We start from the raw sequence: 16,546 nt of genomic DNA, 5'->3' as shown, positions 1-16,546 counted from the left end.
TCAGCACGACAAACAGAACTACTTGCCCCAACCATTACAGTTCCACCAACTTTTTTCTCTTGTGGAACCATAACCCGTCTCACGACTTTCCGTGTAACCTATGAGAAGCAGGAACATTGACTTTGTATGGTGTCCAAAATTCAAAAGGAAAAAACAAAAAGCTTCACACCACACACGCCAACTATGGGAATATGGTACTACTTTCCAAATCGACATACAGAAAAAAATTACTTTTTTGGTGATAATGTTGCCTTCTTCATCTGTGTATTGTTCTTCTGTAACAGATTCACCGGGAATGTTTTTAACTTCCTCCCCCTAGAGAGTGTCAGATTATTACATCAATTGTACTTCTTAATTCCTAAACACAGCACGCCAGGCATGCAAGGTAGGAGGGTAACAAAACTAAAACAAGCCTTTCGAGATCATGCTGTGTGCGGTTGTAACTGGTGATAAGGAACGTTTCATGAAAACTAACATATTGTAATATTTCAGGTCTACTGCAAATTCTCAGATCTTCCGCTATATAAGGCGTACGTTTCAGATATATTGCAGGAAATGTCAGGCAATTGACCCATTTTGTAAATGGGGGTCACATAATCCCAAATAATTATAATTGGACGTTTACATGTGCTGTTGGAACTGGATGTTGAAGCCTGCACTAATCCAGCTGACAAGTGTGAACGGGTAAATGTGCAGATATTGTCCAATTTAGTCATAAATGTCATAATCCATTGGGTGTACATACAGCCCATCAACCCTCGAAATGGTGAACATTACTTACATCCGATACAGTCGTTGTATTGTTTTATGTTACTTTATGTAACTGTTTTATGCAACTTTAGTATTAGGTGTAAGTATAAATTGTCAGGACCAGTTTACAATGGCTCTTTTTTAAATCGGTCCATGGCGTTGTGTGTTTTATTGCAGCTCTGCCCCATTGAAATAAATAAGGCTTAACTGCAATACCACACACAACCTGTGTACAATTGTCACACTGTTTTTAGAAGAAAGCATCCATGTTTTTCTAATACTGTACAACCCCTTTAATTAATGTGAAAATCTATATTAGCAAACTAGATTGCACAGTGATAAGCTGAAAAAAGTGTGGCCTATCAATTCTTTGAAAGACCATGCTATTGCCTAGAAATGATAAATTGGTTATTAAAGGGATTGACTAAGATTAGAAAAAAGGGTCTGCTTTGTTTCCAGATGCCGTCTCACTCTGGTCCATGTGTTTTGCCTAGTTTTATAGCTCGGCACTCTTCACTTGAATGTCTCTGAACTGCTATACCAAACACAGCCAATCGATAAGAATGGTGCTGCTTTTGGAAAGACCTTTTTTTTTTTTTTCTTATCTCAGACAATCCTTTTTAAAGGGTTTCCCACCAAAGAAAGTGAAAGAATATGGCTATGATATGCCATCACTTCCTGATCGGTGGCGGTTCAACTGCCAGGAAACCCTCCACTCCTCAGTGAAGCTCTATGGTTTCTCTACAGTTTTGCCGGCACAGTGGAGCTACCCACTGTGTATGGAACTACAACACATTAACATTTACTTAAATGGAGCAGCGTTGCAGTTCTCATCACAGTAGGTGGCCTGGGAGAAATGTATCGGTCCCTTTGTTCTTTGGATCAGCAGGTATCCCAGAAGTCGGACCCCCACCAATCATAATGTTATAGCATATCCTAACAATATGGTATTAGAAGATGGGAATACCCTTTCATTTGAACCCATAGAATGCTTGCTTTCAGCCTGTGAAGTATTGCACAATAAGAGATTGACATATTAAGTGTATGACCTGTATATAACTGCAGACATGAACTGTTAATATTTCTGACAATAAAAACAATGTAGGTTCAATGTTGTGTCAGCCTAATGTATTTCTCTATTGTGATAGATTTTCTTCTTCCACCAAATGCTACAAACCAATCCTACAAACCAAATCCTACAAACCAAACAAACATGCACTGAAACTCAGGTCTAGATCTTCTGTTAACCATGCTTAAAAAGAGAAGTCTTCTATAAACCAAACTGAACAAAAGGAATAATCGTGGGAGGACAAAGCTCTTTATATCGCAGGAAAATATCACTGTTTGGAAGCCTTGTTATATTTTATTAGCAGAGCACATAAGTAATAAGGAATCCACAGGGCAAGGATTATAGTTTAACCAATTTCAAAATTAGTCTAATGATTTCCTATCTGAAAATACATGCTCATGATTCGTCAGTCGTAAAGCACCAGATTCTGCTCCATCTGTTATATTGTCAAGTCTCGTTTCTATATATATTTAAAGTTAAAAATCAACATATATCACGGCCAGGAAGCTTGGCCAATGATGTATGCATTGTAAAGCCTTAGAATTAAAAAAATTATATTATTTTGCTACAAAAAGAATTGACCGTCAGGGGCTAAATTAACATTGGGTTGTTGCAACATGCTTGTAAGAAATTTCGAAATAGCAAACATCCAAGCTATCCGAGCCAAAAACTCATGCTAGAGCTTGTGCAAAAGCCAGCTGTACTCGGTACCTTGTAAATCAGCCGTCGCCGAGTAACTTTTGTAGTGATTCTTCGTTCCTCATCTGAGCTTGAGCCACTCTCATATTCACTGTCACTAGAATCCTGATAAATGCATTTTAGGCATGTTTTACCAGACTTAAAAGAAAAAGAAATATTTTTATCTACGAAGCCAGAAAATGACAGGAGTCTTAAGAGTTTGAGTGAACACGGGCAACGCTTTTCTTTGGTTGTGAGGCCCCTTCCTAAATATCTGCCGATCCGGCGTAGTTTCCATCTGGTGTGGTACAGAAACGTTAGAACGTTCCTGGCGTCAGTTGCATCCAGTTTTACACTGGATGTTTACCCTCGTCGGACAGAAGAAAGTTGCATGCAGCGTTTTTTCTGTCCGGCTATGGACACCGTACCGGTGCAAAAAGTGCACAAAATGTTATCCGTTGTGTCCAGTTCTGGCTAAAACTAACTGGCCAGACTCAACTGCTATATGTGAACCCAGCCTTCGTGGTTGTAGATAATACCAATAATAAAAATATAGAGCAGGACTAACAACTCTGCCTGAATCCATAACTTCTACACTTTCTTTATTGTCAAGGCCCAAGATTTGTGAGTTTACAACTGATTACCTCGTTTACAGTGACAATAAGAAATGTCCGCATTGTACAGCAAGCTTGTACTAGGCTACTGTCCATTGGAGTGGGTAAATATCTGGCCCCTATTAAAATGGCTTTGCAGGACTGTAATATTAATAGCCCATCCTCAGGATGTAATATCGGTGGTCCAGCACACCTGTGAATCAGCTGCATGAAGGTGCTGAAAAGCCACGTCCACTTCATTGTTTAACCAGCTACATCGCTGTAAATTTGATTGGGACTGTGCCTGGTACTGCAGCTCTGTCCCATTCAAGTGAAGTAACAGGTACAGTCACAGTCGGTGCTCGATGGAACACTGCAACCACTTCATGCAGATGAGTGCCGGGGGTCCCGGGCCTTCATTATTACATGTCGGGAAAACTCCTTTAAATTTTTAGATCATTTTTCTCATTTCATACAAGCAAAAAAATGGGGATAAGAATTCAATACCTTTTAAGATTAGACCTTAGCAGTAGAGCACAATATAAAATTTGCTCAGTTCAAAATATTTATTCTTTTCCTGTGAGCCATTTTGTCTGAATGGAAAAATACTATTTCCCACTAGTTTATACAGTAGAGTAATCATGGGGCTTAACCCTTCATGACTCAGGGGGTCCTGCTAAGAATACAAAATCCTGTCTGAATGTTTTCGCAGGATTTATGCGAGTGAGTCCTCTGACACTTTAAAGTGGTAGACTAGACATTTCTAAAGCTGTATACATATTGTGGAAATTTAAAGAGGCTCTGTCACCAGATTTTGCAACCCCTATCTCCTATTGCAGCAGATCGGCGCTGCAATGTAGATAATAGTAAAGTTTTTTTTTTTAAACGAGCATTTTTGGCCAAGTTATGACCATTTTTATATTTATGCAAATGAGGCTTTCTACAGTACAACTGGGCGTGTTTAAAGTAAAAGTACAACTGGGCGTGTATTATGTATGTACATCTGGGCGTTTTTACTTCTTTTACTAGCTGGGCATTGTGAATAGAAGTGTATGATGCTGACGAATCGGCATCATCCACTTCTCTTCACAACGCCCAGCTTCTGGCAGTGCACAGACACACAGCGTGTTCTCGAGAGATCACGCTGTGACGTCACTTCCCCAGGTCCTGCATCGTGTCGGGCCAGCGAGGACACATCGGCACCAGAGGCTACATTTGAGTCTGCAGCAGCATCAGCGTTTGCAGGTAAGTCGATGTAGCTACTTACCTGCAAACGCTGATGCTGCTGCAGAATCAACTGTAGCCTCTGGTGCCGATGTGTCCTCGCTCGTCCGACACGATGCAGGACCTGGGGCAGGAAGTAAGTGACGTCACAGCGTGATCTCTCGAGAACACGCTGTGTGTCTGTGCACTGCAAGAAGCTGGGCGTTGTGAAGAGAAGTGGATGATGCTGATTCGTCAGCATCATACACTTCCATTCACAACGCCCAGCTAGTAAAAGAAGTAAAAACGCCCAGATGTACATACACAATACACGCCCAGTTGTACTTTAGAAAGCCTCATTTGCATAAATATAAAAATGGTAACTTGGCCAAAAATGCTTGTTTTTAAAAAACAAAAACGTTACTCTTATCTACATTGCAGCGCCGATCTGCTGCAATAGGAGATACGGGTTGCAAAATCTGGTGACAGAGCCTCTTTAACATCATATTACGCCAGCTTCCTAACGTAGAAAAGTTGCAACAGCCCAAAATCTTAAAAAGGTTAACTTTTGGGCCATTTCCGCTGCTCTCGCCATTTTTAAAGAACGTGACCAGATCTTAGCGGTTGGGAGTTTGACCACCCACAGACCACCGTATTTAGTATAATTTACACCAGAAGCTGGCGTAAAGATGCAAGAAAGTTATTTCAAGGCGTGCTTCTCTTAAAAAAACAAAAATAAAACCACAGGAGTAAGAAGCAACAAAAGCAACAAAAGTTAAGACTGGCGTATGAAACGCCAGTCTTAATAAATCTCACCCCATGGTTTTTTTGTTCTTTTTACAGACCATTTGATACGAAACTCCATAGGTGTTAAGGCAGTGCTATGTCTTCTAAATTAGAGGTTCTCACGGTTTCTAAGCCATCTAAGTACCCCCTAACAAAATTGCTCAACTGCCTAATATTGCAGCTATTAGTAACAGATGTTACTGCCTAGGTTTATGTTTGAAAGTCATGGCTGTTGAGGGGCGTGTGGCTCAAAATTTTAGAGATGGAACATAGGGACATATATGTGTGGTGCATTAAGATCTTGATAAATTTTTTTGGTATCACAGTGCTGCCATGAAAAATTCAGCAACCTTGCCTCCTAGCAGAGGCTACAGTGCCAATCACATTGCCTCCACTTTAGTGCCAACCACAATCCCCTATAATAGAGCACCTAAAGCAGCCAATATGCAAAAGTGCCAGCATGACAAAAAGTAGACTGCACTAATGTCCCCGTAACAAACCGCTTTCAACAATGTCTGAAACATCCTACAAAAGTGCCTCAACAGAACAGGTTGCTATAGTTAAAGAGGAAAGAGAAAGTCTGAGACAGAATAATAACTTGAGTGCACTACACGTCCCCTAGATCTATGCCACGTAACTCCTAGGGTATAGTTCCCACAGGTTAAGAACCATGTTTCTGAACCACTGCTTTATGTACTGTATGTTGTCTACATACTTAGGCCACTTTCACACAGCAATATTGTGATCAGTATTTTGCATCAGAAATTTGTAAGCTAAATTCGGGAGTGGAACATAAACAGAGGCAAAAAATTTGTAACTCTCTTGTGTTTTGGACTTACTCCTGGTTGTGCTAATCTCTGCTTCAGATCACATCAAGCTCCCATCGTGCACGCTAAACGTGTCCATGGGGCTCCATTAGCCTGCCGGAGGTCAAAAGAGTGTCCTTTTGGCCTCTGTTGGGCTGGTATACATTCGTATACCTTTTTCTGAAGGATGGAATAGCATAGTAGACTACACTATTCCATTTTGAGGGATACCGCAACATAAATAATTTTTATAACATGGGCGCCTGCAGGTGACGGATGCCACTGTATGGCGTAGATCACCGGTATGCTATAAATGTATATGTCGGGGAGCTTCTCCAAGGCCGGAGCCCTGGGGCAGAGCACTTCCAATGCCCTGCTCGGTAACTTCTGCGTTGTAAAGCTCTTGATATCACTGTCCATGTATGTATGGCATCCCAGGGCTAGAGTCCCCGGACAGAGCGTTTCTGATTTATAGCATCTGTCACGTATACCTCAGACCGTAGGAAAAAAAAACATGATGTGAATGGGGCATTGCAAAATGCTGACCAAAATACTGCTGTGTGAAAGAAGCTGAAGATCTGCGTAAAAGTTAGGTAATTTTGCAAATAGATTGCTTTATGTATCCTAAGTTACAGTCCGCTCCCAATAGCTTCATCCACATTTCTGAAACCTAATGACCTCAAATCTCCCAACATTCCCAAAGGTCTGCCCAGATATTGCACTGATGACTTGCATTCTGGGAACTATAGTCTTTACCGCAGGAACTGCACAGTAATCCAACATAAGAAAACGTAACTTTCTAATTGCAGTGTGGCAGAGAGCATTGCTTAGTAGGAGCTGAGGGGTGTAACTGTTGACAAGTTGTCTACTGGATCTTATAGCAACATAAACCATTCTGAATGCAGCTCTGGACTAAAATTCATGACAAGTCTCAGGATTTGTACCAAATAAGTAAAGTCGTGTTTACAATGTTAGTCAACTTGTTATGCAGGTTGTACCTTCATATTGGGTATAGAGGTAAATCTCTCATAGGCTTAAAGACAGGTCATGAGTGCTGGTCTGAATTTCTGAGTTGTGTGGTAAGAAATGAATTCTACATTGCTCACCTCTTTTTCTTTTTTTTAAATCACAAGGTTACCAAATCCATTCGGTTGGACATTGACTATGTCAAAAGCTTTGAAACAAATTGAACTGTACCTTTTCAGAAGATGTTCCTTCTTCTGTATGGGTTGGGGGCTTGGATTTTCCTTCTTCCAAGCCAGTCCGTTTTGCACTAATAGGTAATGAGCTCTTATGCTCTCCTATTACTGACTTGCTTGTCATTTCTGTTGATTTCTGATATCCCGTTGATGCTGTTGTCTGTTCCACTTTGCCATGGAGTGTTTTTGGTTTCTGTTTTTCGTTTAGTTTCACAGTTTCTTTCTCCGGAGCACTGGAACTGGTCTTCCTTTCTGTTAAAGACTCAGAAGGGCTAACATTAGATCCCAGTCTTCCTACTTCTCCCTTAAGATATGAGGTAATAGACTCTTGGCTACAAAAGCACAAACAAAATAAAAAAAGCTTTATTACCTAATATTACGTACAGTCCAAAAGCACAAAAATAGAAAATCCATCGCAAATTGTTTTGTCATTGTAATCTGTGACATCTTGCATTATAATTACTATTAAGAACAGTAAGCAGACTGGGATCCATGTATTCAAGTCGCTCATTGGTCTATCTGCTTTTATTATTCTAAAACTTCTCTCAATATTTATGGAAATTCAACAACCAGTAATAAAAACAAAGAAGCCATAATACCCAAAAATGTACTGAAAAGCTATTAGGCCCCATGCACACGAACGTGATTTTGCAGCCGCAATTCCCCGAAAATCCACAGGAGAATTGCGGCCCCATTCATTCCTGTGGGGCCATGCACACGACTGTGGTTTCCACGGTCCGTGCATGGCCTAGGAGCCCGGACCGCAGAAAGAACGGGCAAGTCTTATTACGACCGTGTTCTGCGGTCCAGGCTCATAGCAAATAATGGCAGCAGCCATGTGCACGGCCCACGATTTGCGGGCAGCTTGCGGGTGACACTCCGCCCCCAGCCGACCCGAAAATCACGGCCGTGCACATGGCTACAGTCATGTGCATGAGGCCTAATTCCATGGGCCCAGATTTACACATTCCTACATGTTGTCATGCTTAAAGAGAGAGCCTTTTAAATACTTTAATATAAGATATTTCGAAGTGCAAGATGAAGGCAAATATTTAGGTTGTATATGTTTATACTAGATCATAGCTGTTTTTTTGGAAGGACAGTCCAGACTTTTACTATTCTCACTTCCTCTGTTGTCTCTTCTTTACAACTTATAAATCTACTTATAAAATGTATTATTCTGCTCCAGAAAGTGTCAGTCTGGTTCTAACTGTATGTTCATTATGTATTATTTCATGAATTATGTAGGAGGGATATTCCACCAATTCTATAAATAGGGTCTCCAGTCCCGTCTCTCCCCACCAGCATGTCTGCTCTCACTCGGCTGTTTCTGTACCTCCCATAGGGTTGTATGAAACAACAATACACATTCTCTTCCATTACTCATCACCGTGGATGTGTTAATAGGAAGGGAATTCTATCCTACTGATCGGCAGGGTCCCATTGTTTGGACTCATGATGTCACATTTATCATCTTTTCCATGGATAGGTGATAAATGTTTACGTTTTGAATACCCATTTATTCTGTAAATTAAAAACTATTGAAGAATATGCACATGCATGAAATCGTAGATCTTTTGAAAAATTAAGCTTTAGGCGAGTTTAACAAAAGGTCACACCTCAACTTGTATGAACACAGTAAGTGTCGCTCTTTGACAGTCTGTACAATTTTAGATTAGATACAACAATGACTATATTTCCCAACTTTTCAAATTTCTTTTACACACTTCCTTTCTGCAATAAATCATACAAAGTACCAATGAAATTATTTTCTCTGATTCTTTTCCAATTTACAAGGGGTAAATTGTGACATACCTGTCATCCAATCGTTCTAACAGTTCACTATTGAGTTTCCGCTCAGGCGTTGATTGTTCCAGATGAATGCTTGATGCTTCTGTGTGCCAACCTGCAATTGAAGACATCTCTTGTTCTGCTTGTTCAACATTTTTGAGGATGGCCTGCACCTTCTCCTCAGTCATCTCCTCTGACTCAACCTCTTCAAGATGAAGATGCTTAAACAGTAATTTAAGCCTTTCTTCCGTGATCTCCTCCTCAGGACCAGATGTATCTCTCTCAAGCTGGTCAGTCTCTTCTGCTCTTTCAATCAGTTTTTGTTCTTTGTATCGAATAGACTTGTCAACTTCGATGTAGCTACCCTCACTTTGGGGTTCATCATGCAACTTAACATCTTCAAATTTCACCCGATGAATGGCCATTTCAAAAGAAGCATCAGGACTGTGAATTAAGTAGTCCAATCTATTGTCATCTATAGATGTGTCTTCTGCCACCACCACGGGTGGAGCAGCTGATATATCTCCATTTCCCTGTTGATTTACATCACTCAGTCTACTAGGAGTTCTAAGGGGTGACTCTACACTAGAATTATCGCTAAAGAAATCATCTTGGTGGAGGGGGGTGGGAGGCACATAACGCAAACCAGTGGGAGTTTCCAGTTCCACTTGAATGGTAGGATAACCTGAGGAAAACAGTACACTGACCTGAATGAAATGGATTATGAAACAACAAAAACAAAATTACAGTACAAAGCATGCGTATCACTGTGATATGATATAATGATTGAACACATGGAACGTGCAATGTTATTCTGAAATAAAACATTTTGACTGGGAATGGTGTAAACATTCGTATGTATGCGAACATCTTCCCACATATATAGCTTCTTATTCAACCCTATTAATTAACTTTTATTTTTCTTATTTTAGATGTGAATTAAAATAGGCCAGTGCATCTGGAAACGGAATCTTCCACACTGGTATAAGAGGCTACGGAGCATTTTGAAACAAGAAGCTAAATCTAAAGGGAAGAGGTGGTACAAGAAAGGTTCTCTATAATAATATTTCAGGTATAGTAACAATAAGTGAATGAGTAGAGTGTGATGAATAAGATGATCTTGGAGAGGGAAGAGAATTCATCAGAAACACTGAGAAAAAGAAAAAGAAATAGTAAGCCGTGGAACACACAGATACATTTATAATGATCACGGTTATGTTACACAATGAAAGGACAATACAAATGATGCAACATATATTGTAAAATGATCATTCAAACTAAAGCTTTAAAAGAGCATCTGTCGCCAAAAAGCTGTTCATTGTATTTTTGTTCACTAATTATTTTAGAATGCTAAATATTGTAAGGGTGTTTTTTTCTCTGTTCTGTTGTGATCCTCCTGAATCTTTTGGTATTTCTTAATCAAAATGGCGTTTATTTAAAATTTGTTAAAGAATGGCTTCAGTGAAAAATAAAAACTTCACAGTGCTCTTAGATCTTCACCTATAGTACCTTTTGTGAAGCCTTTCCCTTAAAAAGATGTTTGTGCTATAGACCTCTCTTTCCTAATTCACTAACCAGAAGTTATCATTGTCTGCCATGTTACAGATCTAGTGGAGATTCAGCCCATTCACTGTCTACACACTTGCTAACTCACGTTACACTTGCCAAGATTCTTTCCTAGTCCACAGTTAGCATACTTCTATGGTCACACTCCTGTCACACAGCAGAGACTGCCTGCTAAAAATCAGTGCAGATGCTGCTGTAATCACAGGACTTTATTAGCTTGCAAGTTCCCTATACCGACACAGACAGCTTTTAATTCCCTGTTTGAGTAAGCTATTCAAGTTATTTTATCTATATCTCACTCATTTATCTATGTACTCCTTCAGCTAACTGCAGAACGGTGAAAGCATAGGGCTGAAATAATTCAAGCCTCCTCCTACTCTGCCCCATACTGAATTGAATGGAATGTGCAGCCTGACTGTGTATGAAGATACCAATTAGCACAGAGCAAGTTTTAATTCTAGATTAGAAACTTGAATTTACACAGTGAGTGCATAGAGGTGCATGTCCTAAAATGTTTGTAAGTGGATTACTGGAGGTATGCTTTAACCATTTCACCCCTGCCCTGCACCCCATAAACTTGTCCACAGAGATGTAAACCTTTAGACTGAAATACTTAAAATGTAAGCAACATCATTTCACCGAATATTCCCTAAAAAATATATTATAAAGTACTATTAATTTTAACTTGCAAAAAGTGACAGATGCTCTTTAAGTGAGTTTGTAACAGAGGTAGAAAAAAACAAGGTTTTAAAGATCCTTGTGACTTGGGTATTCTGGAACTGGAAAAAGAACTTTAAATTGTTGGATGGCTATGACATTTATTGTATCTTATCTTTAGAACATATTGTTCTTAAAATACTTCAGGAATCTCTCTACTTGGTATTGTTTTGTATTCATGGATTGCTGTATATTGGGTATCAAATGGACAGATCTGGCTAAGTGCATTAAGTCACATCAATTTTCCAATGCGTGGTGAAAAGTATTACTAAAAAAGTGATTGCTTAAAGTGGCTGTCAGTGTAACTGGGGATATTGATGATGATGATTATTATTATTAAACATGACGTATTACTCTTAATATTCAGTACCTAAAATATGACAATCCCACTGTCTCCCGACTGATCATTGTGGGGGAGTAGATCTCGATACCTTTTATATATTTAGGAGCCTTCGGACCTTGCTCTCAGCCAGAGGGCCACACGCTGTTTTTGCACTGGAGCCCTCTGCTCTCTTTCCACAATGAAAATCTGACTTTTTTGGTTTGTTTTTTAATCGATAATACATTCTAGGTGAATGATCTGATTCTTATATTGAAAGAGCAGTAGTCTGTAGTCTGGTCTTGATGAGGTGTAATAGATTCAGAGGAGAGACAGGAACAGTGTTGCTCAGTCTTTAAGAATTGCAGATGCAGACTCAAGCTGGTTAAATAAGAAGATGATATGAAACTGCAAAGGGTGCAATGCTTCTCACATGCATGCACTTAAGGTAAGCATTATGACAAGAATGTCCAAATGAAGGTCTGCAGGTGTAGAGTGCAACATAACACAGTTGTAAATAACATTGCATTACATACTTAATTGTGGTTTAGATAAGTGTCCCCCCAGTTATGGCACAAAACCTGATCTGGGGTCCACCATGAAGGTTTATACCGTTGGTTGTGATGGTTCTCTTTATCTCTCTTTATCTCTCTTTTAGCATTCACAAACCATTCTGGTATTATCTCAATAATTAATTTAAAATGAATTATATTTCAGTGAAATGAAAACATCTTTATTACATTAACAAATTTCAGAAATTCTGCCTCTTTCCCAAGGGTAGGCTGTAGGACCTAACTCCCCACACTTTTCCCACCTTCTATGGCTTACATTTGAAGGTCCTGACTGTGGAGCTCCGCTAGCTTCTTAAAAAGTAGATATGTAAGGAGACGTTTAACGTGAACCTTAAAGAGGCTCGGTCACCAGATTATAAGTGCCCTATCTCCTACATAATCTGTTCAGCGCTGTAATATAGATAACAGTATTTTTTAGTTTGAAAAGCGATAATTTTTGAGCAAGTTATGAACAATTTTAGATTTATGCTAATTAGTTTCTTAATGCCCAACGGGGCGTTTTTTAACTTTTGACCAAGTGGGCTTTGTAAAGAGGAGTGTATGACCCTGACCAATCACAACCAATGCCACATACACCCACATTAACTTTACTGATGTGTCTTGAGAGTGAATAGACATTGCCTCCAGCCAGGACGCGATGTCTATTCACACTCCCGACACTTCGGTAAAGTTTCTGTGGGACGTACTCACGGCACAGTGTGATCTTGCGAGATCACGCTGTTCTGTCATTCACAGTGTGATCTCGCGAGATCACGCTGTGCTGTGTGAGTAAGTCCAACAGAAACGTTACCGAAGTGTCGGGAGCGTGAATAAACATTGCATCCTGGCTGGAGGAAATGTCTATTCACTCTCAAGACACTTCAGTAAAGTTAATGTGGGTGTATGTGACAGTACAGGGTGATCTTGTGAGATCACAGTGTGCTGTGAATACAAATGGACATGAATGAAGAGAAGTGTATGACGCTGATTGGTCAGGGTCATACACTCTTTACAATGCCCACGTGGTCAAAAGTTAAAAAAACGCCCAGTTGGGCATTAAGAAACTAATTAGCATAAATCTAAAATTGTTCATAACTTGCTCAAAAATTAATCATTTTTCAAAATAAAAAATACTGTTATCTACATTACAGTGCCGAACAGATTTTGTAGGAGATAGGGCACGTATAATCTGGTGGCAGAGCCTCTTTAAGTGAATGTCCTCCCTTGAACATATATATTTTTTTCGTCTAAATTGGTTTAAAATTCTGTGGTGATTCATTTATCTTTATGTTTTAGTGGTTGGAGCTCTGTTTTCCTTATACAGAGCTCCAAATCCCCTGCCAAGACCTAGACCCACATTTACTATGCCTGGCGTATCTTACACTAGTCTTATTAAAGGAGATAGTTGGCGTGATTTGCCCCAAATGTATTAAACGTTGCACTCTTAATAAATTTGGTTCATTTTGAAGAAAAACAAATCTACATCTGCTATGAGGTGAACATTTGTGTAAAAATGTGCGCCATTTTCAGGCTTTCTACGTAATAAATTTGACGAAAAATGAAGTACCCACTAAGTTTTTGTCACTTCTAAATTTGACAAGAAAAGTCCCAAATCTTAACGCAGATTTGACGCATACTGCTATTTGTGACTTTTTTGTCACAGTTTATGCCAAAACCTGGCGTAGGCTGCATATACATGTGGGCCATAGAGTTGGTGGATGCTGGTTGGCTTCAGCCACCACTGCTGGCAGTTTATGAGCTTACTAAATACTGCTTTATAATGCAGTTCAATTTATAAACGTTAAGTAGCCAGAATCTTCGCATTTAACTTTATGTCTATGTAGGGGGTTTAGAGCATTGTATCCGAAACATGGAAATATCACAACTCTAAAGATGTATTAAAAAATTATTTGGCACAGAATGTTGGAGCTAAAAACCATATGGTGTTAAAGGCTGGATATTTATTTTAAACAATTTATTTTACTTTAGCCTGCATAACATACTGGAGTTGGTCTTTTGAATCCAATTTCTGTTCGATTTCTTTGAATCGCCAAAATGGATATTTCCTACATAGTGATGTCACCAACTCCACCCATCGAACTATTCCGGTTTTAAAAACTAGTAAACTAAATGTAATACATTTATTTTTTACATTTTATATATTTCTAGACCTTTCACAAACAATTTGTGGAAGAATGCCCATATACTATGTCAATACACCTCACCATTACATGTTGATTTCCTGTTAGGGCCCATGGACGTCATAGAGCGCGTTCCACGCTTTGTGACAGAATAGAGAGTCGCTCCTGCTCTGGCTGATCCAGCATGCAATGCATTATATGGACGGCTTCCCCTGGTCAGAACAGCTGACCACTGGGGGTAAGAGAAGCCGGACCGCATTGTCAGACAATCCATTTAAAATAACTCTTACTACAGGTTAAGAGGCTCCTAATGCAGTTTGGCCACACTTTTTTTTTTTTCCCCCGCGTTACTGATTTACGGTTTTACAAATCAAGCAAAATTATTATAGCATTGAAATAGTACCTATTTTTTTCAGGATAAAAAGCTATGTGTAAAGTTAACTGAATTCAACGAGGGAACTGCTGACCATGCAAAATCTCTTCTCTCTGTGCACAATTGTTTTTTACTTTTAGTTTTACACGTGACAATATTAGGGAACTGAATAAAAAGCAATTGCCCAATATAGTTTAGTAATTTAAGTGCTACAAGAATACTTCAAAGGGACAGCATAGTGGCTTAGTAGCAGGGGGGTCCTGAGTTTGAATCCGACAAGGGCAAAATATGCATGAAGTTTATATGTTCTCCTATTTTTGGTGGGTTCTCCAGTTTCCTCCCACACTCCAAAAATATACTGATAGGTTCATAGGATTCCTATGAAATTAACCCTAGTGTGTGTAGTCATTGCACAAATCTTTCCTCAGCAATCCCATACATTAACTTATTACTACTGTACTTAACCTGCATGACTAGTTATAGAGCAAATATTTTTTACCTGCAGTATGAATGAGAACTGCCATCTTATCTATAATAATGGACAACATTTGTAGAATACTATCAACTCCTTTCCATTCCAACCTACATAATATGTAAAGCATCTGCAATTCATATTTGTAATCTACTTTTACCATCAACAGTGGGGTCACCGAACACATTGTTGTCATCTGCAAAACTTCTGGTGCCACTAATGTTTCCATAGTCAAAAATTGGACCCTCCAGCAATGTCACAATATCTATTCGGTTGACTTTTGTCAGGACATTGGTTAACGTATCAGCTAAATTAAAAAACAAAACAAAAAAAAAACACATAATTACATTACTCTCATTAAATACATAAATCATTAAATAAGATTGAAACCAATTATTTCTATTGCTATAGTGCATTTAAAATTAAAAAATGAAGCAACTTTGCTAATAGTCTTGATTAAAAATATCAAACCACATGCGCTCTTCATAAGGTGTGGGCTGATGCTGGGGTGCTTTTGTCTGAACAGGGGCAGAGTGCTATACCCCTAATTGCTTCTCTCCTGACTGGAGAACAGAGCAGCACTAAGCTTCCTTCCCTTAAGTGGGTATCGTTATTGGCATTCACTATCTGTGCCATTCCATCAAGAAAGAGTCTGAGCCAAGAGGATCCATCTTTGTGGTAAGAGGAGTATTAAAGCTTGTATTGTTTATCTTATTTTATGGCTGGAGCCCTCCTTGCCATATGCAGTATGTACTTTATGGGGTAGTGGACATATGCCTTTCAGTATCCAGCCCTTTGTACTCTTTTATGCTCAGGTCTCTTTTCTTGCTTAAAAAGTTAAAATTGACTATATTGCATTAATGAAGGCAGGATATTCAACTTCCAGGAATGGTCATCACCGCAAGGAAGTATTGTTTCCCACAAAGTAAACTTACAAGCAAGCTACAAATGACTGACTAAAGGCAGAGGACCGATGTTTAAGGACGCTTTATGTTTTTAATAAAGAGACCCTGTTGAGGGGCACTGAAAGTAGTCCCTGTGCCATCTGCAATGCTTCCTAAATCAGGAGTCAGGAAATCAGGCGGTGCTTTCGCTATGAAGGAGAAATCAACTAGTAAAGAAGAGGTTGCCAAGGTCAAAAGATGGAACACATAAAATAGACAAAATGTGGAAGTCCGCTGCCCAAATGGCAAGTTGACGAAAATTCGATTTTGGAACTTAATGGTGACTTTTAAGGGGTTGTACGGGCACGGACAACTGATGACCTATCCACAGGATAGGTCATCAGTATATGATCGGTGGTGGTTTGACACCCGGAACCCAGACTGATCAGCTGCTCCGGGCGCCGGATGTAATGCAGGGTATGCAGTGTTCGGAGCCGGAAGCAGATGGCTCCGTGCGTAGCGGCTATGTGGCAGAACTGCAACTCTGCTCCTATTCACAGTACTGCAGCTCGGCCGCTATTCTGTGACCGGAGCCATCTGCTTTCCGGCATGGACATTTGGTGTTTAGAGGCAGCCGGAGAAGCTGAT

At 39.6% G+C, this 16,546-nt stretch overlaps 1 protein-coding gene across 19 annotated transcripts in view; it reads right to left on the bottom strand.

Annotated features, from left to right (window-relative positions):
• Positions 1-16,546, bottom strand: part of ANK3 (ankyrin 3) — a 520,456-nt gene that overhangs the window by 4,872 nt on the left and 499,038 nt on the right. For 18 of the 19 annotated variants that reach the window (XM_075841157.1, XM_075841158.1, XM_075841153.1 and 15 more), the window contains 3 exons: positions 15,175-15,321; positions 8,900-9,560; positions 7,083-7,416 (listed from right to left, as the gene is read on the bottom strand). In XM_075841157.1, coding sequence (XP_075697272.1) covers positions 7,083-7,416; positions 8,900-9,560; positions 15,175-15,321 — 1,142 coding nt within the window. The remainder of the gene's footprint in view (positions 1-7,082; positions 7,417-8,899; positions 9,561-15,174; positions 15,322-16,546) is intronic. The other variant, XM_075841164.1, reaches the window with a different exon arrangement.

The sequence above is a fragment of the Rhinoderma darwinii genome, chromosome 11 (assembly GCF_050947455.1).
Source record: "Rhinoderma darwinii isolate aRhiDar2 chromosome 11, aRhiDar2.hap1, whole genome shotgun sequence".
Lineage (NCBI taxonomy): Eukaryota > Metazoa > Chordata > Amphibia > Anura > Rhinodermatidae > Rhinoderma > Rhinoderma darwinii.
Note: the sequence above shows the minus strand (reverse complement) of the source record. Positions and strands in the feature narration are given on the sequence as shown.